A 20,924-nucleotide genomic window follows, 5' to 3' on the forward strand; every position below is an offset into this window, starting at 1 on the left:
ACAAAAGTGTTCCGTGCTACTAAGCACCTAACAGTCTAATGGCCATGTGTGAACATGTAGGGGGCTTCACCCACATCAATCAAGAGGGATGGCTCACAGTGGGTACCGAGCTTGACAACTTGGCATACTGTGCAGGAGATCTTCAAAACTCTTTTTCTAAGAATTTCTAAAATAAATTAAAAATAAGATTAAAATAAAAAATCCATATACTCACCTGTCCTAAGTGTCCCCTGCTGTAATCCATGCAACCGATCAGCAGAGGAGCCGGGGAGAATGAGCCGCTGCAGCAAGTGGCCCTGGAGCTGCGCTCAGTGAGTAACAGGACACCTCTCCTGAGCTCAGCAGAGGTCCAGGGCCTGCTCGCTGCAGGAGTCCTTCTCCCCAGCTCCTCGGCATTAGCTTTCAGAGGATTACAGCGGAGGATACAGTGTGATCCTGATGCGGCACACGGTTGCCACACGTGTAACACGGATTTCTCTGGTACCGGAAATATACAGACGTGTGAAACCGGCCTAACAGTCAGTGCTCACTACACAGTGCACCCGGCTGTAATCCCTTCCCGACACATTGACCCCCTGCTGTATAGCGTCTGTGTACAGAGCTGGCTGTCAATGTGCCCAGGAGTGATTACAGTGCATTCACTGCATAGCTACCTGTACCGCCCCGATGACGGGACGGAGTGGCCGCAGCGAAAATATAACTTCATGGCAACGACCATAACAATTATCAGTAAAAATAGAAGCCCATATATTTGGATCTGTATGACGGGATTTTTAAAAAAAATGTAATACTTGGAAGCAACGGTTCTATTTAACCCCTTACTGACACCCACCGTACATGTACGACACAATTCGGTAGCAGGTGTATGGAGCAGGGTCACTGGGTGAGCTCGTTCCCCATACCCAGCATGTAATAGCTGTGTGTTATAGCCAGGACCTGCCCATAATGCTACTTTCCACGATTGGTGCGTTTTTGACGCTGCGTATATTTGCGGCATCAAAAACGCAGCATCTTACAGTTCCAGCAAAGTGGATGGGATTTATAGAAATCTCCTGCCCAATGTGCTATTTTATTTTTTTTACTCACATAAACTGACCTGCAGTGCGGGTTTCAAATCCACAGCGTGTCAACTTCTCTTGTGGGTACGCTGAGTTTTCTGTGCAGATTTTCCCCATCTGCAGGTAAAAAATGCACGTGCAGTTATTGCTCTTTTCCGTAGCGGAAACACATTATGCACGTAATCTGCGCCCAAGTATGTTAATAAAATTTTGGCAAAACCAAATACCAGGAAGTATAAAAGACAAAGCCACTTTATTTAAAGCATGATACCCCAAAAAGAGATAAAAAAAATACGTTATAAAAAAGCGCAATGAAAAACCACAAGTCACCGAATTTATACACGAAGTACGGAAATGGTGCAGAAATTCTGCAGCGTCAAGAACTCTCTTAAAGCTCATGGAAACGTAAGCTAACAGTTGCGTGTGGAGTGGAGCCCTGCCCGTGACTGTTAACTTGTTAAATGCTGCTGTCAAACTCTGACAGCAGCATTAACAGTACACAGGCATGTAGGCACGTCATTCTGTGCGCCCATCGGCACTCCCGTGATGCGCAGATGCTTTAAGAAGTGATCAAAATGGAATTTAAAGACCGTCCTCTCACACAGCTCTATTGTCCAAAACTGAAAGCATTACAGGTCTCAAATAATGCCACAACTGAAATAATAAAAAAACTGGACACGTTTGGTACCGCCGTAACCATACTGAGGAGGAGAATAGTATTGCCAGTCCATTTGTTTTTTTTACCACACAATGTTCGCCTTGAAAACAATCACCAAAAAAACAATATCAGAATTGCGGTTTTTTTGGATGGAGAGGAAAAACGTAAATTGTCCATGTTGGGAAGGGTTTAAGTCGTTTCCAATAAAAGACACTGCTAAAAGTGAATGGATCTTTTTAACGAGAGCTTTGTCACAATTTCAATTTGTATTTGTCATTTGTATTATGTTGCTATTGCAGATTCCAGTGACTTTGTAACCTTTATACATCATGATAGAAACGTCCTAGAATCAGGGCTAATCAGTTATTTCCCCGCAGCAGTCCAAGGGGAGACTTAGGAAGCAATATGTCTATCACGTAGCTCTAATTGTAGTAAATATATATTTGAATATATTTATTTTGTCCCATTTTGTTAATTTTGGCTCAATTTGCCATCTTGTACACTGACACTATTGATTAGTCTCTCACAATGAGTTGATACTGGGCAGCACGGTGGCTCAGCGGTTAGCACTGCAGCTTTGCAGCACTGGGGTCCTGTGTTCTAATCCAACCAAGGACATCATCTGCAAGGAGTCTGTATGTTCTCCCCTTGTTTGCGTGGGTTTCCTCCGGCTTCTCCAGGTCGTGAGCCCCAATGTGGAAAGTGCCGATAATGTCTGTAAAGCACTGTGGAATTAATGGCGCTGCATAATAAATAAATACATGGATGCATTAGCTGTCCAGCCGTTACTCCTTCACAGCTCATTGTTTTACAAACCAGATGACGTGTTCAATCTTAACTTTTACTTATTTATCAAGATTCTAATCCTTGTCTGGTGAGAAGAATTTTTTTTTTTTTTTTAATTGTGTATCACCTCTCTTCCAGCATGGCTCCGTTGTATGTAATAGCAACACTTGATAATATTTTGGGACAGGTTTTTTATGTTTGCACAATACAGGATGTAATCCCGTTTTTAGCACGAAGTGTATTGCTCAGAGTCTTGTATCAGAGGTATGAATGAGCCTAAGGTGCAGAAGGTTCCAGCTTTACTACAAGTTTTAGCTTGTGCCTGTTTGCTAAAGTACATCTACTGCCATGGTTATGAGGGTGGAAATAACTTGTGTTTTCATCTATCAGAAGCCTGATACCATAAAACAGAAGAGTACTGTGTTTAGACTTCTGCATAAAACAAGGCCAGTCTACCGGTATAGCCAAGGGGTTTCCCACCTTTACAAATTCATTTTCTCTGTGTGATTGTGCTAGACATAACATTTTTAAAGTGTGGATGATAAAACGGAACCTGTAAGAAAAAAAACACACCCTGTATTTACTTAGGGCCATAGTGGTAATTTGCATGTGAATACTGTCTTAAACCTGTTCTGCTGTTGAATTGGAAGTGCAGAAAAAATAAAATGATACTCTCCCCATTGCTGCAAAGACCTGCCCTGGAAATAAGCTCTAGCATGACTTTACTGGATTTTTGGAGTATGTTTGAAATATAAGCCCTACTCCAAAAATAAGCCCTAGTTACAGTCAGGACTAGCATTTGAGCGAGGGAGGGGGGGCTGGTCAACTGCCCAGGGTCCCCACTATTAAAAGCGGCTCCTATCATTTCTATTATGAGTTTAAAATTGCTTAAAGGGGTTATCCGATCCAAATTGATAAGTGTGCAGTCACTCTCTGTGACTGCAGACTTACGGATCTCCCCAGCGCACTCCCTGTGCGTTGTGGGGGTTCACAGATTTTTGACCCGGCATTGGAGGGTATGTGTGAGTTATACATACTCCCAACCAGTGGGCTTCGCTTCCATAAACTTGTATAGAGCGAGTTTGCGCCCTCTAGTCGGCCACGCCCACTGGCTGGCTGCGTCACTAGAAGGGGTGCTGCCTGGCTCAATATAAGTGCATGGAGTGAGGCCACGCCAACTAGACGGGCCGGGAGTATGTAGAACGCGCTCCGGTCCCAGATCAGAAACCGGTGAATCCCCCACAGCTCACAGTGCATGCTCTAAGTTGATTCATAAGTCTGCAGTCATACAGAGTGACTGCAGACTAATTGATTTGGACATGACCGCCCCTTTGGTCACCCCTTTTTTTGTCACCAAAAGTCCTTCAACTGCAGGAGTCTAGAGGAACTAAAGAGGAGACAGGCTGGTGTGTGTGTGTGTGTGTGTGTGTGTGTGTGTGTGATCACATTTGAATAAATGTTAATTTTCCTGTTAAAGAATAAATGTGGATTGTTGTTCACGGGGAAAAGAAAGGACATCCTCTGAAAATAAGCCCTAACCCATCTTTCGGAGCAAAAAATAATATAAGACCCAGTCTTCTTTCTGGAGAAACACGGTAGTGTATGGGCTGCAGTCACTCCCCCTGCTTCCTGATGGACATCCTTCTGTGCAGCGTTTCAGTGTGTGTGATGAGCAGGGTGATGGTCAAGGATCAGTGAGTTATTCCAGTGCGCTCACTGTTCACTGCTATGGCACCATTCAGATGACTTAGAAGCGAGCTGTGTGTGTATGGATATTGTAATTACATACCGTAGTTGTAAAAGGGACTTGGTGCACCATGGCATGGTCAAACATTTAATTGCACCTTCCAACCTACTTTTTTTCCCCTGTATCTTCAGGCCTCCATTTTTTTGTTTGGCAGTTCTGGCTTTATAGAATCAGTGAAGGGTGGAGATAGAAAGCAACTAAGTAGTAAGGTGCACTTACATGTTGGCCATACCAAGGGTGCACTGAGCACCTGTACTTTGTTATAACAGTCAATCTGTGCTGATAGACTCCCTTTATGGTGTGGGTCTCCCATCTGCTCCACAAGTTTACACCTTTAGATAACTTTTTAAAAAGAGGTTGTTCAAAGAATACAAAATTTACAACCATGATAGACACTTATATTTTGGTTTGCACAAAAGATCATCGTTCTTGGCAGCGCATCGTCCTGTGTAAACAAGACTTGCACTGTCGAGAACAATGGCAACCTATGTGCACTGAACGATCTATTATAGCACACTTGGTGAGCATTGGAAGAACGTTCTGTTTGTAAGCGACTGCCAGTCTGCAGGTAATTAAGCGACTGCCAGTCTGCAGGTAATTAAGCGACTGCCAGTCTGCAGGTAATTAAGCGACTGCCAGTCTGCAGGTAATTAAGCGACTGCTAGTCAGCAGACAAGTTGCTGACTTGTGATTTATTTATTTTTTTTAATTTCACACATCCTCAAATGTAAATGGAGTCTTAAACGCTTCTCCATTCAAATAGGGGATTCAGGACTCTTGATCTGTGGTGCCCCAAACAATCTGCAGTTTATTACCTATCCAAAATCTTAGTATGACACCTGTGAAAGAATACCAGGGGGGCAGGCACCATGACAAGTATGTAACAGCAGTTTTTACACAGGATCATTTTGTTTTAAATGACTTGTATTGTAAATGTGATCTAAAACTAAATTATTTTTTTCTTGGTGAGACTGCACTTTAAAAGAAGCTTCCAACTTTCTCGGTTATCTATTACTAGTGATGGGTAGCTCCTGAACGAGCCGGCTCTTTATAGTGAATCATATGAGTCGGCTCCTGGCAGGGAGCCAATTGAAATTTAAACGGCTCTTTGCCAGTTCACGTTCCACAGTCAGTCCCCTCTGGCCCCGCCCCTCCCGGCAGTAGTCACTCTGATCTTATCCAGGAGACTGAGAATGCCTGCTCCTCCTGCTGCCGCACATAGCACTGACTCACAGCCCCGCCCCCTTCAATCTGTGACAAGCAAGCAGCAGTCAGGCACTTTATTAAAGAAACACTGACATCTGGATTTAGCCTGATTATAGTTATTTACCGCCAGCTTGTAAATCCTCGCTGAGCGAGGGAGAAACAGCGGATGTAAATGTGCGTCCCTTGTTCTCTCTCATTCACTTGAATGGAAGAGAACAAATGATCCAGCGATGCATATGGGCAGGGCAGATAAGGATCTCCTCTGCAAACATACCATCACTGGATTGAGCATCACTGGATCGCAGGCTCGGGTGCTGAATGGTCCATGCGGTCAGTCAGCGAGCGCTGGCCGACAACATGGTCGCATTCTGTGTGTCTTTTGCTGAATAGGGCTCCGGCACAGGACAACTTCCATGGAAACCCATGTAAACAGTTACATAGGTTTTTATGGAATACCAGCAGGATTGAAGCAGAATTTTTAAAATAAGTATATGGAGAATATACCTATTTTAAAAAGTTCTCTTCAATTAATGGCACTAATGCCCATGTGATCCAACCCCTTTAATGACATTATATTAGTGATGGCAAAAGACATTGGTCCTTGATGGGACACCAAAAAAACAGTCTTTTCCAAAACAGATAATAACAGAAGAAATAAACTGAATCAGTCCATCCAAGCTATGGCACTTAGTTTATCTATCCAATGGGCCCTAAAGACAATTTTAGGCTGCCTTCACACTTTGTGGATTTGCAGCGGAGTTTCCATGCAGATCATCAGCGTGGAAATTCCATGGCATTTACAGAAGCCAACAGTGGCAATGGTTTTTATTCAAAACACATTCTCACTTCGTGGAAAAATTCAGAATCTGACATGAGGTGTGAAATTGGCTTCAGCAGCATGTCAGTATGTGCTGAATATCCGATATGCGAAATTCATTGCAGTCAATGGACGGGTGAATTCCGCAGCAAATTCCTTATCTAAATCCGCCTGGATGCAGATGCGACATTTGACACTGCAGTTTTGCTGCAGACTGTTTGCAGCAGACAGCCCACAGCGAACTCGCCAAGTGTGAAGGTAGCTTTAAAATGTGGCACTGATAATTAGTATCTTGTTGGTATTTTGCATGTTCATTTTGTGTTTGTTAAAGTTTTTACAGCAAATAATATAAAATCTGGTTATTCTGGAAACTATTCTGTTTTATGTCATAAATTGGCACATGTGTAGATTTTTACTAATCATGGGTTAAAACATACCAGAAATTGGCTTCAAATTTAAAGCCAAAGGTAATAGGAAATGAAGAGCCATTTTCGGAGCCAAAAGAGCCGGCTCTTTTTGGTGAGCCGATCCAAAAGAGCCGGCTCACCAAAAAAATCGCATTTTACCCATCACTATCTATTACTAATGTCTATGAAAGTTATTACTCACTTCAGAAGATACTATAACTCTGGGAGTTGACCAACTGGTTCCTAAAGTGTACAATATTGTTTTCTCTGGCAAAGAATCGTATCCAGAGCTTATAATTGATTCTAAACACTAAGTATTTATGCAAACAATGAGGTTTTGCAGATATGGACATATGGGATCTGCTATTCATTATAGGTGCTGCTTATTTACCTGCACAATCACCAATGCATAGATCACAAAGCATGCCTAGAGAACTCAGCCATGCGGATATCCAGGCCGTTTTCATCTTTGACCATGTGACTGCTGTAAATCATCAAAATAAAAGTAGTTGACAAGCCCTTTAACAGAATTCAAACATGAACTATCTATATATATATATATATATATATATATATATATATATATATAAAATCGTCTTATCCCATCTGTCTGTCTGTCTATCTGTCCTGGAAATCCTGCGTCGCTCATTGGTCCGGCAGCGGCCAATCAGCGCCGCGGGATTTCTGAAAAAAGATGGCGGCCGTTAGCGGCTCATCTGCGGGACGGAGCTCAGCGATGATGCAGCCGGGAGATGACCGGCGCGAGGCGCTCATCTCCCGACCGCCGGCGACGCTGAGCTCCATGCGGCTAGGGTGTCAAGCGAGGACCGGGGAGCGGTGCTGTGGGGCGGGATACTTCTGCTGCGAGCGCCCGCTCATGTCCCGGGTTCTTGCAGCGGAAGTAGTTGTACAGGCAGCGGCGTTGACATCCATGCGGCTAGGGTGTCAAGGGAGGACCGAGGAGCGGCGCTGCGGGTCGGGATACTTCTGCTGTGAACGCCCGCTCATGTCTCAGGTTCTCGCAGCGGAAGTAGCCGCACAGGCATCGGCGCTCCCCGGTCCTCACCAATACGATACGATGATTGGTCGCGATCTCTCGCCGCAACCAATCACTGATCTTGGCCCAAAAGTTAAACACCGCTGTGCTGATTGGTCGCGGCCGCTGCCCGCGACCAATCACCGATTTGGGCGTCACATTTAAATAGCGCCCACGACCAATCACCGATCTTGCAGACACATTTAAACACCGCTGTGCTGATTGGTGGCAGACGCTATTTAAATGTGGCGCCCAAATCGGTGATTGGTCGCGGGCAGCGTCGGCGACCAATCAGCACAGCGGTGTTTAAATGTCTCTGCTAGATCGGTGATTGGTCACGCCCGCTATTTAAATGTGGCGCACAAATCGGTGATTGGACGCGATCTTCGGCCGCGACCAATCACTGATCTTGCAGACACATTTAAACACCGCTGTGCTGATTGGTCGCGGACGCTATTTAAATGTGGCGCCCAAATTGGTGATTGGTCGCGGGCAGCGTCCGCGACCAATCAGCACAGCGGTGTTTAAATATGGCGCCAAGATCGGCGATTGGTCGCGGCCGATATTTAAATGTGGCGCCCAAATCGGTGATTGGTCGCGCGCAGCGCCCACGACCAATCAGCGATTTTGAACACAAATGTCCGGACCTTAGTAACACCATGCGGCTACTGTCGGGAGATCAGCGGCTAGGGTGTCAAGGGAGAACCGGGGAGCGGCGCTGCGGGTCGGGATACGTCTGCTGCAAGCAGTCGCTCATGTCCCGGCTTCTCGCAGCGGAAGTAGCCGCACAGGCAGCGGCGCTCCCCGGTCCTCACCAATACGATTCCGCTCCCCGGTCCTCACCAATACGATTCGCTGATTGGTCGCGGTCTCCGCACCCGACCAATCAGTGATCTTGGCGCAAAATTTAAACACCGCCGTGCTGACAGCGGCCGCGACCAATCACCGATTTGGGCGCCACATTTAAATAGCGGCCGTGACCAATCACCGATCTTGGCGCCACATTTAAACACTGCTGTGCTGATTGGTCGCGGTCGCCGGCTGCGACTAATCAGCAGTATTGGCGCCAAATTTAAACCTCGCTCTGCTGATTAGTCGCAACCACCGGCCGCGACTAATCAGCGATATTGTCGCCAAATTTAAACACCGCTCTGCTGATTGGTCGCGGCCGTGACCAATCACCATTATTGACTCCAAATTTAAATACCGCTCTGCTGATTGCGCCCGGTTGGCCGCATACTTATTCTAGAATACCCGATGCGTTAAAATCGGGCCACCATCTAGTTCTTAGAATAGGTCTTCAATATCAAATCGGTGGGGATGCGACTCCCGGTGCCACTAGTAGCCGAATGTGATCAGTTGAGTAGCTACATGGCACATGTCCGTCAACTGTATACCGGCCGGCGCCAGATGTCTCAACACCATCTCCCATGGTTAGGGAGATGGAGAGGTCCATATGAAAGTAGTGGATAACGCCTTTATTAGCAGTTAAGGCCAGATGGCTGTCCCCATAATGATATTAAGATTTTCAGTTTATTTTCTGTACAAATTAAGAGTGTATTAGAAAGCGAGTTCGGGGCTGATTTTACTCTAACATTTAGACAGTATAAGCATAGACTAGGTAGTCTTGGGATATGTGCACACACTAAGTATTTGCTGTAGACATTTTTGCAGCAAAAATGTGTCTCTTGGCAGGAAAAAAGCTGTATAAGAAACATGTTTTTGCTTTCATTTTTTATATTTTTTGGTTGAGAAGTGCTGCAAAATTGCTGAATTGACATGCAGCAGATTTGAAACTGCTTCAAATCTGCAAGAAACAAATAATTGTACGGGTTAGAGGCCAGAAAACTCATTCACTTTGCTTGGAGAATGCTGCGCAGTTTCAGGCTATGTGCACATAAGTATTTGCAGCAGAAATTTCTTCAATAAAAAACAGGAGGAAAAATGCTGCGTAAAATACATGCGTTTTTGATGCATCTTTGATTCATTTGTGATGCATTTTTCCTTATTGATTTGAATGGGTGGAAAACTACTGAAAGAATTGACATGCTGCAGATATTTGTTTCCTTAATTTGAAGCAGTTTCATAAGCAATGTGTGCATGAGACTTCACAAATCTCATTCATTTTGCTGGGACTGTTAGCTGCAGGATTTGGTGCAGAGATTTCTGCAGCAAATACTAAATATGTGCACATACCCTCCCTGAAGGTCCACTTACACTGACTTACCGGTGGCACTAAATAACCACTGATCGATAAATATTTATTGATCGGCGGTCATTTAATATCCTGTTTACACAGGCAGACAGCGTCAAATGATGCAAACTGTTTAACATTCTTAAACCCCTTCACAACCTTTGACGTACATTTATGTCAAAAGCTGTGTCCCTGCCTTTGATGTGGGCTCGGACACAGAGCCCACATCTTTCCCCGCATGTGATGACTGATTTAATCAGCCATCATATGCCTTTAAAGCCTAAAGGATGGATTGTGCTCCGCCCGCGGCTGTTAACCAGTCATGTGTTTGCGGGCTGCCGATGGTTTGTCATGAGAGCTGGGGTCTGCTGCTGACCACCGTGCCTGTAATTACGACACTCCTATGAATGCCGGCCCGTGGCCGGCGTTCATAGGATAGTGTGATTTTAGCTATCCATATCAGTGCTGATGCACTGCTATAATGCACAAAACATCAGATAATTGCAGCTTCAAGTCGCCTCGGGACTATAAAATATAGTAAAAAGTGAGGGAAAAAAGTTTTTCAAAATATAAAAAAATAAAAAACAAGTTCAAATTGCCCCCTTTTGCCCCAATAAAAATAAAATTATTTAAAAAAAATACACATTTGGTATCGTTCGTAAAAATCCGATCTATCAAAGTATAAAATAAATTAATCTGAACCGCAAACAGCGTAATGAGAGAAAAAAATGCCTGAATTACATTGCAATAAAATGCAATAAAAGACAAAAAAATCAAAACATCATATCTACCCCAAAATGGTATCAGTAAAAACGTCAGCTAAGGGCGCAAATAATAAGCCCTCACATAGCCTCAGATCCCGAAAAATGAAAACTGAAAATGGCGACATGAGCAATGTTTTTTTATTTTTATTACATTTATTCCACATTTCCTTTCACCACTACATGTTTGGTATTTATATACTCGTACTGACTTGGAGAATCATATTGCCAGATCAATTTTACCATATAGTGAACATGGTAAATAAAAAAACAAATGTGGAATTTTTTTTTTAGAATTTCAAAGCATTTGAAATAGTTTAACTGCTTTCCAGTGCATCACGTGACAAAATGAGTGGTGTCATTCAAAAGTACAACTCGTTCCGCAAAAAACAAGCCCTCAAATGGCTATGGGGATGGAAAAATAAAAAAGTTATGGCTCTTGGAATAAGGGGAGGAAAAACAATAACGCGAAAAACGCGAAGTCACGGAGAGAAGGTAAATGCAGTTTAATTTTGTACCACCTATTAGTTAGCTCAGGGTTCTCCAACTCCAGTCCTCAAGGCCCACCAACAGGTCATGTTTTCAGGATTTCCTTAGTATTGCACAGGTGATGGAATTATTGCCTGTGCAGGTGATGCAATTATCACCTGTGTAATACTAAGGAAATCCTGAAAACATGACCTGTTGGTGGGCCTTGAGGACTGGAGTTGGGGAACCCTGAGTTAGCTCACTTTGGTACAAAAATATTGGTGCAACTGTAGCACACAGCCCTTCTCAGCACACCATTCCTCATTCTGATAAACCATGGTCTTCCTCCGAACATCGTGTATAAAGCACATCAAATGACATGCAAGGCATGTAAGACCAAATTTTTGACACATTTATCTTAGTAAATCCTCCCACATATGTATCACCATCTGGTTCAATTTGTCATTTTTCTACACATCAGTTATGTTTAAATAGAACGAAATTCCATTGTCCCAATGGTCTTTTTAATATTTTCGTTACTTTTATACAAGGAATTCGCTATGTGATGGCATAGTATAATACCTAGTACTGTGTTTCCCCAAAAATAAGCATGATTTTACAGAATTTTTGGCGTATACTTAAAATATAAGATCTGCTCCAAAAATAAGCCCTCGTTACAGTCAAGGCCAGCATTAGTGGGGGGAGGTGGCATACTATGCAATTTCTCAGGGTCCCCACTCTTAGGGGCCCTCAGCGTTTCTATTCCGAGGTTAAGACTGCTTAAAGGGGTATTCCCATCTCCAAGATCCTATCCCAATATGTAGTAGGTGTAATAATAATAATATTAGCAAATACCTTCAGTTAGAAATGTAGTATAGTATTTTTGATTCACTATCTCTCTTTCCTCATGTGCAGGCATCGCAGGACCTTAGGTATCCATGGTTACGACCACTAGCAACTAGCTAACTAACTGTGACTTTATCAGTGGACGTAACCATGGATACCTAAGGTCCTGCGATGCCTGCACATGAGGAAAAAGACATAGCAAATCAGAAAAAATATACTACATTTCTAATTGGAGATATTTGCTAATATTATTATTATCACACCTACTACATATTGGGATAGGATCTTGGAGATGGGAATACCCCTTTAATGATCTTTGGTGACATCATGGTTATATGATATCACCAAAGGTCTTTTAACTGCAGAAGTCTAGAGGAACTGAAGAAGAGACAGGCTAGTATTTACTGTGTGTGTGTGTGTGTATATGTCTATATACGTGTGTGTGTGTATATTGTGACAGGGTCACTGGCAATGTATGTGAGGGGAGATATGTATCGCAAAGATTGCTATTGTAGGCAAGGAAGTCTCCAGTCTGAATCTCCAATGTGTGAGCTGGAATTTGTTGTTCCCCACAAGGCTGGAGCCAGAAAGAGCTGTTTTGTTTTCTCTGGTTTAAGAAGCAATAAACCAGCCACAGACTTTAACCTCAAGTGTTCCTTTGTCTACCCCAATAGCAGACAAGTGAGCTGCTGAGCCACAATACCACAGTAGGTGTTCCAGGAACACGTTTAGATGCTACAGAGAACTTTATATGTCCTGGGTAAAGGCTGCCAGCCAGCGACGTCCGGCAGCATGGAGGACGTAACCAAACACCTGGTCCTGACGCAGCAGGAGGCGAACAAGCTACTGCTACAGCGATACAACGATATATCACTTAGTTTACTGGGTACAACCATTCTGACACAATTAGAGCTCTTAGGTTTAACATTGCAGCAGAGCTGAGAAATCTAACCCTGCCCACACCAGGCTCTCTTTATAGACACTGAGCTGCTTATCACAGAAGGGGGTGGAGTCAGACCAGGGCTCAGACCAGCTCGTCACATCAATGTTAATACAAGGTGATTAAACCTTCAGTTTAACTAAACAGCACACAGTTGGACATGTAACACATTGTTGAAATCTGGGTTTTAACCCCTACTCCATGCTGTGCTCAGATTATGTAACAAAAAACTGTTAACAGATTCCCTTTAAGAGCGCAGAATTATTAAAATAAACTTGTGATTATCCTACTGTTCTGAAGGATCATGTTAGCAGGCCATTTTTAGCACACAATGAATGCCATAAAAATAAAACCCCAAAAAACATTTGTTGAAAGGTTTTTTTTTCTCAAAGTTTCACACCACTTGTTTTTTTTTTCCAGTACATTATATGGTTAAGTGAATGATGTCAGGCCCTCATGCAGCTTGATTTTAAAAAAAGAAAAAGTTATGGCACTTGTAAACAGGAGAGCGCAAAAACAAGATTGGTCTCAGTCGAAAGTGGTTAATAACCTACAAAATCTTGAAGGCTTCCAAGAGTTGGATGTATCTTCAGAATTCAAGCAGTCACATTATTTGTGCTCTGTGGGTTCTGATGCACTTTGTGTTCTTCATATGGTTACTATGACCGTCATTATTCCAAATGAACACACATTGCTATGTATTTTATCCACAGAACTAGCGAGCCGTCAGTCATATATTCTTTATTTTCCAAAACCTCTATAGAACAATTACAAAGTCTGTTTCTTTAGATCACGCTCCATTTTCTTCCCTCTGCTAGCACTCCTAGATCTGTTGTAGACAGGCTTCCTTTAGATGTAGACATCAGTCTTATCTCTGTTGTGTGAAGGTTACCTGTCCCAGTACCTACAGTAAGTGCAAAACCATAAAGTATCTTATCTACATCTGCTGTGCAGATATAGACCTGTTTTTCTAGATAACAGGCTTAAAGTCCTGCTCCAGAGTGATAAGTTTATTGACACATACTAATTTAGCAGGTTTTGACTGTGAAAGAAATGACATTGACACCTTACTTGTGCACTCATTTGAAAGGACACTTTTCTAGAAGTAAAGTTTTGTGCAAAGATCATATCAACTTGTGAGATACTATGGAATGATTAGTTATGCAGTTGTCACACTCTGGTAAGGAGAGCAGACGGCTAGTCCGAAGATTGTGATGCGATCCTCGGGCATATGGCAGTCTGACTGCATCACTGATGCCGGCACAGAGGGGTGAGCGGGATTATTGGCGGATGAAGGGGTGAATATTCATTTTGCATTCAGATATGCTTGACTAGTTGGTGCCCAACTATAAATTTTCCGGGGCTTAGAGCAATACAGTGGGGCCCCATACTGCAATAAACGTTACATATCCTGAAAGGGCTGCCCAAGCCCTATTTCAGGATACTATTAATAGAGTACGCAAAAATTACCTGACAGATTCCCTTTAAGTTGTAGAATGAATGGATTGGAGAGCATGTGCCAATATGACTCTTGGAGAAGTTAATAAGAGAGTTGCAAACAGTTGGGCAAACACTTTTTAAGTAGCAGAACTCTACACCCAGGGAATATGTGGCTTCCAAAACTCTCATTCCATCCATCCACATGACCAAAAATGACATTAGCCTTACAATGTTGATATATTCGGCTGAATCCATTCAGCATAGGGGAAAGAGATGGTCAGATCTGCAGTGTTGTGCCATTTGCTTCAGTGCAGCACACCATCAAAGGAGATGGTTAAGAACCTGTTGTCAAACCTGCTGCCTTTTAAACCTGTTGGTTTCTCATATAATTGCTATTTTTATCAGCAAAGATCATTAAAAGCTATGGGCAGCAGTGACTGTATTAGATATGGTCAGCCATGGGAGTAAAATTGTAAGATAATTTTAATGTAAGCGATTTGCAGTTCCTTTATTTCCTTACAGTACACTTGTTACTGGAACCATTCTCTCCAAATAGCGTGCTGTAACAATAGTCTATGAAGCCATAGGGACGCCACCTTCCCAAACATTCTGCGGCCTGTATTCTAGTATAATAGCTTGCTATACAAACACAAGTATTCTATTACTATTATAGAACTGTTTATTACTTAATATAATGTTACGGATTCACCAAAGGGTTTCTTGAAAGTATTTTTATTAAATTAATTTAAGCCTTCGAAGCTTCAACTATTACAGTAGAGCAGTGTTTCCCAGACGCCAGTCCTCACGGCCCCCGACACGTCATGTTTTCAGGATTTCCTTAGTATTGCCCAGGAGATAGATTGGGGTAGTCGTGAGGACGGAGTTTGGGAAACGCTACAATAGACAGTCCTGTGCTAGCATTCCAAGCATGCGCTGGATGTCCAAAAGAAATGTTATGTGCTCAAAAATAAATTATATTCTTGGCATAAGGTAAATTCCCTAAAATTGCCTGGCACTAGATCGGGGGTGGAGCATCCTTGCAGTGCCTGAAATCTTACATAATGATGCAGTGTGTGCCTTTCCCTTCCTGCACAGTGTGCCAGTGATGCCGGGGAGAGCATACTCAGGGAGGAAGCAATTCATGCACATGCTCAAGATTTTGTGAACTGCGAGGATACTTTGGGAAGTGAGGAGAACATTAAAGAAGCACTCCTCCCATTAAAATTTCTATCCTCTTTATATAATGCACTCATCATATTATATGGCACTGTGTACTTACAATTGCTCATTTTGCCTTTCTTCACAGCTAATTTTTCTCTTTTCCATTAGGTCTATGACATCACATGATTAAAAACTGACTAGCTGAATCCTTCTAAGCTCTATGCAGAAACAAGAGGTCAATTCTCCCAGTGTGACTTATAAGTCACTGCAAAAGGCCCTGACACTATGGAGGAGGGAGCAGCTGGGTCAAGAGTTGAATGATACATGCCGGGACAAGAGACTTCCTGTTTCTACATAGAGCAGAAAAAAGAGAAGAATTAGCTGGGTAGAAAGGCAAAATGAGCAATTGTAAGTGCACAGTGCTATATAATATGATGATTGCAATATAGTAAGAGGATAAAAACTTTGATGGGAGGAGTGCTTCTTTAATGATGCCTACAGCATTGGAGGATAGACTGTTGTGGGGAGAAATGGCTGCCCTTGGACTAGTGCTAGGTAATTTGCATTTATCAGATGAACGCAATATAAGTTGATTTTTCACAAATAACACGTGTCTGGGATATGAAGGACATGCTGGAAATGCTGGAATAGGGCTCTCTTGTAATGAAAGCAGATAGGGAGGCAGGGGGTACTTGATAGGTTCCCTGTAAGAGAAGTGGCAGGATTTGTAGAACATTTTGTTTCCACAAAATAAAAAGATCCGTATTCTGTTTTTTTGTATAATTGACATCTTTCTCATTTTAATGTTTCAGGCTGGTGCAGAGAACGTTACCTCGTCCTTGTCAATCATGAGGGTGGCAGGTTAGTAGATTTGTGAGTTGGCAGACTGTTGTCATTGAGTCCCTAAATGATCTGTTATGTTTTGTGTTGTGTTTAATGATGCCTGGTTTCAGGTAATGTAGCTTCATACGGAACCTGTTTTGTCATTTTAGCCTAGTTCACATAACTGTCCACCCCTTTTTTTTTTTCATTTTACCATTTGGCCCAGCGTGGTGTAAGATACTCGCCTACCAGTGCCATGCCACTCCGTTCTGCTGCCTGGGTTTCCCACCGGCCTCCCCTCTTCTTTTGTTGCGGTCAGAGCATGACCTCTATAACCAGTCAGTCTTTAGGCAAATGAGTGGAAAAAGGCTAGCAGACTGCTGAGCCGAGGGAAGCATAATGAACAGAGCTCATTTAGCTGCCCATACATAGTTCAGACCATTGGCTAGGCCATGCTGCCACTGCGAGCTGTCATCCATCAGGAGCGCGTTGGCTTTCCACAAGCAAGAAGCCTGGAGGCAGAAGAGGTGCGTGCTCCTTAACAAAGACACGTGAGCGAATGCCCTTAATAGTAAATGCAGTTGGACAGAAATTCAGCCGGTCTGAGCGTCTGCCAAAAGTCAGGGTAATTTGTTGTCTCAACCACATTCATCACCATTAAGTCATGTGGCCATAACTCTGTAGCTTTAGCCTAGATCTCTACTCTTCATTAATGACGTCAGCATATTATATTGTTTCACAATATACTATACAGAACAAGTACAAATGATTTAGATATGTTGTGGCTGCTAACATTTCTGTACAGTACTCCAATTGCCTTGCAAGAATCCCCGCAGAAACAAACTAAAAAGCTTGTCCGCTACTGGACAGAAGAGGACCTTTCACCCATGTGAGTATGTTAAACAGGTCACATCAAGGAATACTGGCTGCTGAGCTGAATAAAATGTAGTTGTTATTAATTTCTCTTCTGTTGTGGAAATATTAGCTTGTAAAGTTTTGTTATAATTTGTTATAGTTCAACTGGGCGTTGCCAGAGATACTCTAGGGGCGTGTGCTTTTTCACCTGCATGAGGTTGACCAATCATAAGCAGGAGGTATCCTGCATTAACTCCCTCCCGAAATGATGTGCTATTACGTCATTTGTCTGGTCTCCTTCTTTTGAGGCAGGCTCAGGAACCGGCTGTGTTATTCAGCCATCATCTCATTCCAACAGCCGTGGGTGAAGCTGAAGTCCTCCTGCTGCTGTTGACCTGTTAAATGATACTGCTTATCTCTGACTGCTGCTTTTACTGGGGATGCCCCTTTCTAAACGCCCATCACCCCACCCCCTCTTGACACAATTGCAGGGTGCTGATGGGATTGCCAAGTTCTGCTGAGCACCCCATGAGTGTTTTCACAGTGCTACACGCTGGGCTACACAGTAGACCGTGACTTTTGCTATATACTGCAATATACCAAAAAACCCATACAGAAGAACCATGTCTAAATTACAAAATTTAAAAACCCTTTATTGAATACATAGTTTGAGGAAAAGGGTAACACTGTAGAGATAGGCGCACACACACACAAAAAATAAAACACAATCAATGTCAGTACAATATGATAACTCCTGGATCCAACACAAGATACCACATCTATAAGACCAAAAAATCGTCAATACATGGTATATCAACAATCTGGACTATATAGAAGGATATAGAGCAAAAATTGTCTGCATGCAGAGGCTAAAAGGACCAGTGCAATATTTAAAAAAATTGGTGAAAACAGCAGCATAATAATATTATAGGATTTATATGCAGTGATATTGTCACCAAAGGCTATTTGTTAGATTATTATATAACTACTTATGCTAAATCTAAGTTCATATCTAGAAGCAATATTGTGACCCAAAAATTGGGTAAACAGTACCTGTGTGGTCCAGGGAACCTGTGTGGCGCCCACCCTGACGCGCGGTTCGGCTTTAGCCTACATCAATATACTAGTATTGCAGTATATCAGAAGATCACATGTTCAAGTCCCCTAAAGGGACTAAAAAATACAGTAGAAAGTTAAAAAAGAAAAATAATTAAAAGTTCGAACTCACCCCCTTTTACCTTGTTGAAAATAAAGATCTAAAACTAAATTTAAGCATATTTGGTATCATCGCGTCCATAAAAGTCCAATCTATCAAAATATCAAACTAATCCGTTAGATAAATAGAGTAACAAGAAAAAAAATCGAAACACCAGAATTGTGGGATTTTGTGTGTTTTGTTTAAAAATGCAATAATGTGCGATCCAAACCCCACATATCTACTCAATAAAAACTTCTTCTCAGTGTGCAAAAAACAAGTTCTCATGCCACTTGATCAGCCAAAAAATGAAGCCGTTACTGTCTCAGAACATGGCTGCACAAAAATCATAATGCCCAAGTTATTGTTATCGCACAATGAATGCCGTAAAAATAACTCTAAAAAACTATTTCAGAGGTTTTTTTGTGCAATATCTCCACTTTAGTTTTTTGGAGTTTTTGTCTTATTTTTTAGGAGCATATGATAAAACAAATGGTGTCACTTAAAACTACAACTCGTCCCGAAAACAAACTAGCCATCATACATCTACGTGGACGAAAAAATAGAACAGATATGGCTCTTGGGAGAAAGGGAGAGAAAAAAATAAAGCGGAAAATCTCTTATGTCTGGAAGAGGTTAATAATTAAGTTTGGTGTAATGTTTTATTGATGATCTTTGTACTTCTATTATACTTTGCTTGGTAGGTGCCTATGGATGGACCACACATAGCGGGTTAACATGTGATAAAATGTATTACTGGCATATTCTTCTATAGTAGTAGGAAGATCACAGCAGTGCCCTCTGCTGGCTGTAAACAGTAAAGCCATGTGTTCTACTTAATTGTACTGCACAAATAGTATGTTTATTAGAACATATTTACACAATCATACAGGGAAACAGTTAGCATCCATCAATTATTCAAACACTGGTTTATGGGTCTTTCATAGCAAGAATTCAGAAAGGAGTCATTGTGTCCTTACTGTAAATTGGTGCAGTTGGGCTGTTTTACATCAAACTTGTTGTTTTGTATTACTTTTAGGTGCAGTGAAGTATATTGTGGCCTTAGCAGCATTTTTATTAACCTTTTACATCATATCTCAAGTATTTGAAATAAAGATGGATTCAAATTTAGGAAAATTTTTGGGTAAGTAATAGCTCCGCTTGTCTCATCAGCTGGGAGAATATCTGGTGTGTTTCTGAAATAAGTTTTATTCCGAACACTGATTTTTTTTTATTTTTTTTTTACCGCTTACAGCTACTCTTCCTGTAGTAAATGTGTAGGAACGGTCCATTGAATATAATTTCCTGCTCCATCTGTAGTTAAAGGGGTTCTCCAGTGGTATGATGTTGATGACCTTCCTTAGGATGGTTATCCGTATTAGATTGGTGAGGATCTAACGCCTGGCCCCCCACCGGTCAACTGTTATTAGCTCCAGTGGCTGCCGAATGTAGACACATGGAACCGAGCTGCTCTGCAGAGCTCCAATCAGTGTGTAGCAGCTGCTGCCGGGTACTGCAGGTCTGCTCTCCTGCAGAAACAGAAAGCGGCCACTACACATTAATTGCGCTGCATTCTTCTGGTCCATTTCTTTACATGGACCAGCATTTAAGAATGTGACTCTACAAGGAAATAAAAAATATTAAAGGTGATACTATCCCGTTTTATAAGATACTTACGAGTCATTGTGTAAACATTTATTACTTGTACGTAGGTGCAGTTTAGATTTTACCATTTCCTGCTTAGATTTGAACTTTAAGCTCCATTGTTTTTGTACTATAATGCCTGTATGTCACATGCAGCATGTACTAACTGTAATCATTTACTCATCTGATTAAAGAAGCACTCCCATAAAAGTTTTTATCCTCTTAAAGGGAATCTGTCACCACTTTGGAGTTATCAGACTGCTACTATGGGCATATAGGGTATAGAAAAGTAAATCTATACATACCTGTATGGCCCGTGGTTGAGGTCTGATTTCAGAGAAAAGTAGTTTTATCTTTTTGGTTTTCAACAGGCTTGGTGTCCGGGGGACGCCAAGCAATGCCCGCCTATCTGATTATTATTCCCCTAAATCGCCGCCTATCAGCCTAGTTACCATTTTCACTCACTCCCCCACACGACACAGGGCACTGTGACGTGCGCTTTCCTTCCTCACCCCCCGGCGCATGCGCAAAGTGCGGCTCTTATAGACTCTGCTTAGTTTCCTCCCGACCGGGTTTGCCTGAGCACAGTGCCGCAGTGCTCTATTGCGCAGGCGCCAGGGAGTCACTGTGACTTCGGCTCCGGTGACTCCCGGCCCATAACAAGAAGGTTTTCTGTGGCACTGTGCTCATACAATCCCAGCCGGGAGGAAACAAAGTGCGGTCTATAAGTGCCGTGCTTTGCGCATGCGCCGGGGGGTGAGGAAGGAAAGCGCATGTCACAGCGCCCTGTGTCGTGCGGGGGAGGGAGTGAGAAAGGTAACTAGGCTGATAGGCGGCGATTTAGGGGAATAATAATCAGATAGGCGGGCATTGCTTGGCGTCT

General features: G+C 42.5%; 1 protein-coding gene across 2 annotated transcripts in view; it reads left to right on the forward strand.

The window, feature by feature from the left end:
• The window catches only part of FAM3C (FAM3 metabolism regulating signaling molecule C), an 80,519-nt gene that overhangs the window by 35,700 nt on the left and 23,895 nt on the right, over positions 1–20,924 (forward strand). The window contains exons 1-3 of one of the 2 annotated variants that reach the window (XM_073652065.1): positions 14,110–14,194; positions 16,338–16,386; positions 19,437–19,541. In XM_073652065.1, the coding sequence (XP_073508166.1) occupies positions 16,374–16,386; positions 19,437–19,541 (118 nt within the window). In that variant the 5' untranslated portion in view covers positions 14,110–14,194; positions 16,338–16,373. Of the gene's footprint in view, positions 1–14,109; positions 14,195–16,337; positions 16,387–19,436; positions 19,542–20,924 lie in introns of those variants that run through there. The other variant, XM_073652064.1, reaches the window with a different exon arrangement.

Source organism: Phyllobates terribilis, unplaced genomic scaffold, assembly GCF_046119375.1.
Source record: "Phyllobates terribilis strain yellow unplaced genomic scaffold, ASM4611937v1 Scaffold_11__3_contigs__length_659146591, whole genome shotgun sequence".
In the NCBI taxonomy this organism is placed as follows: domain Eukaryota; kingdom Metazoa; phylum Chordata; class Amphibia; order Anura; family Dendrobatidae; genus Phyllobates; species Phyllobates terribilis.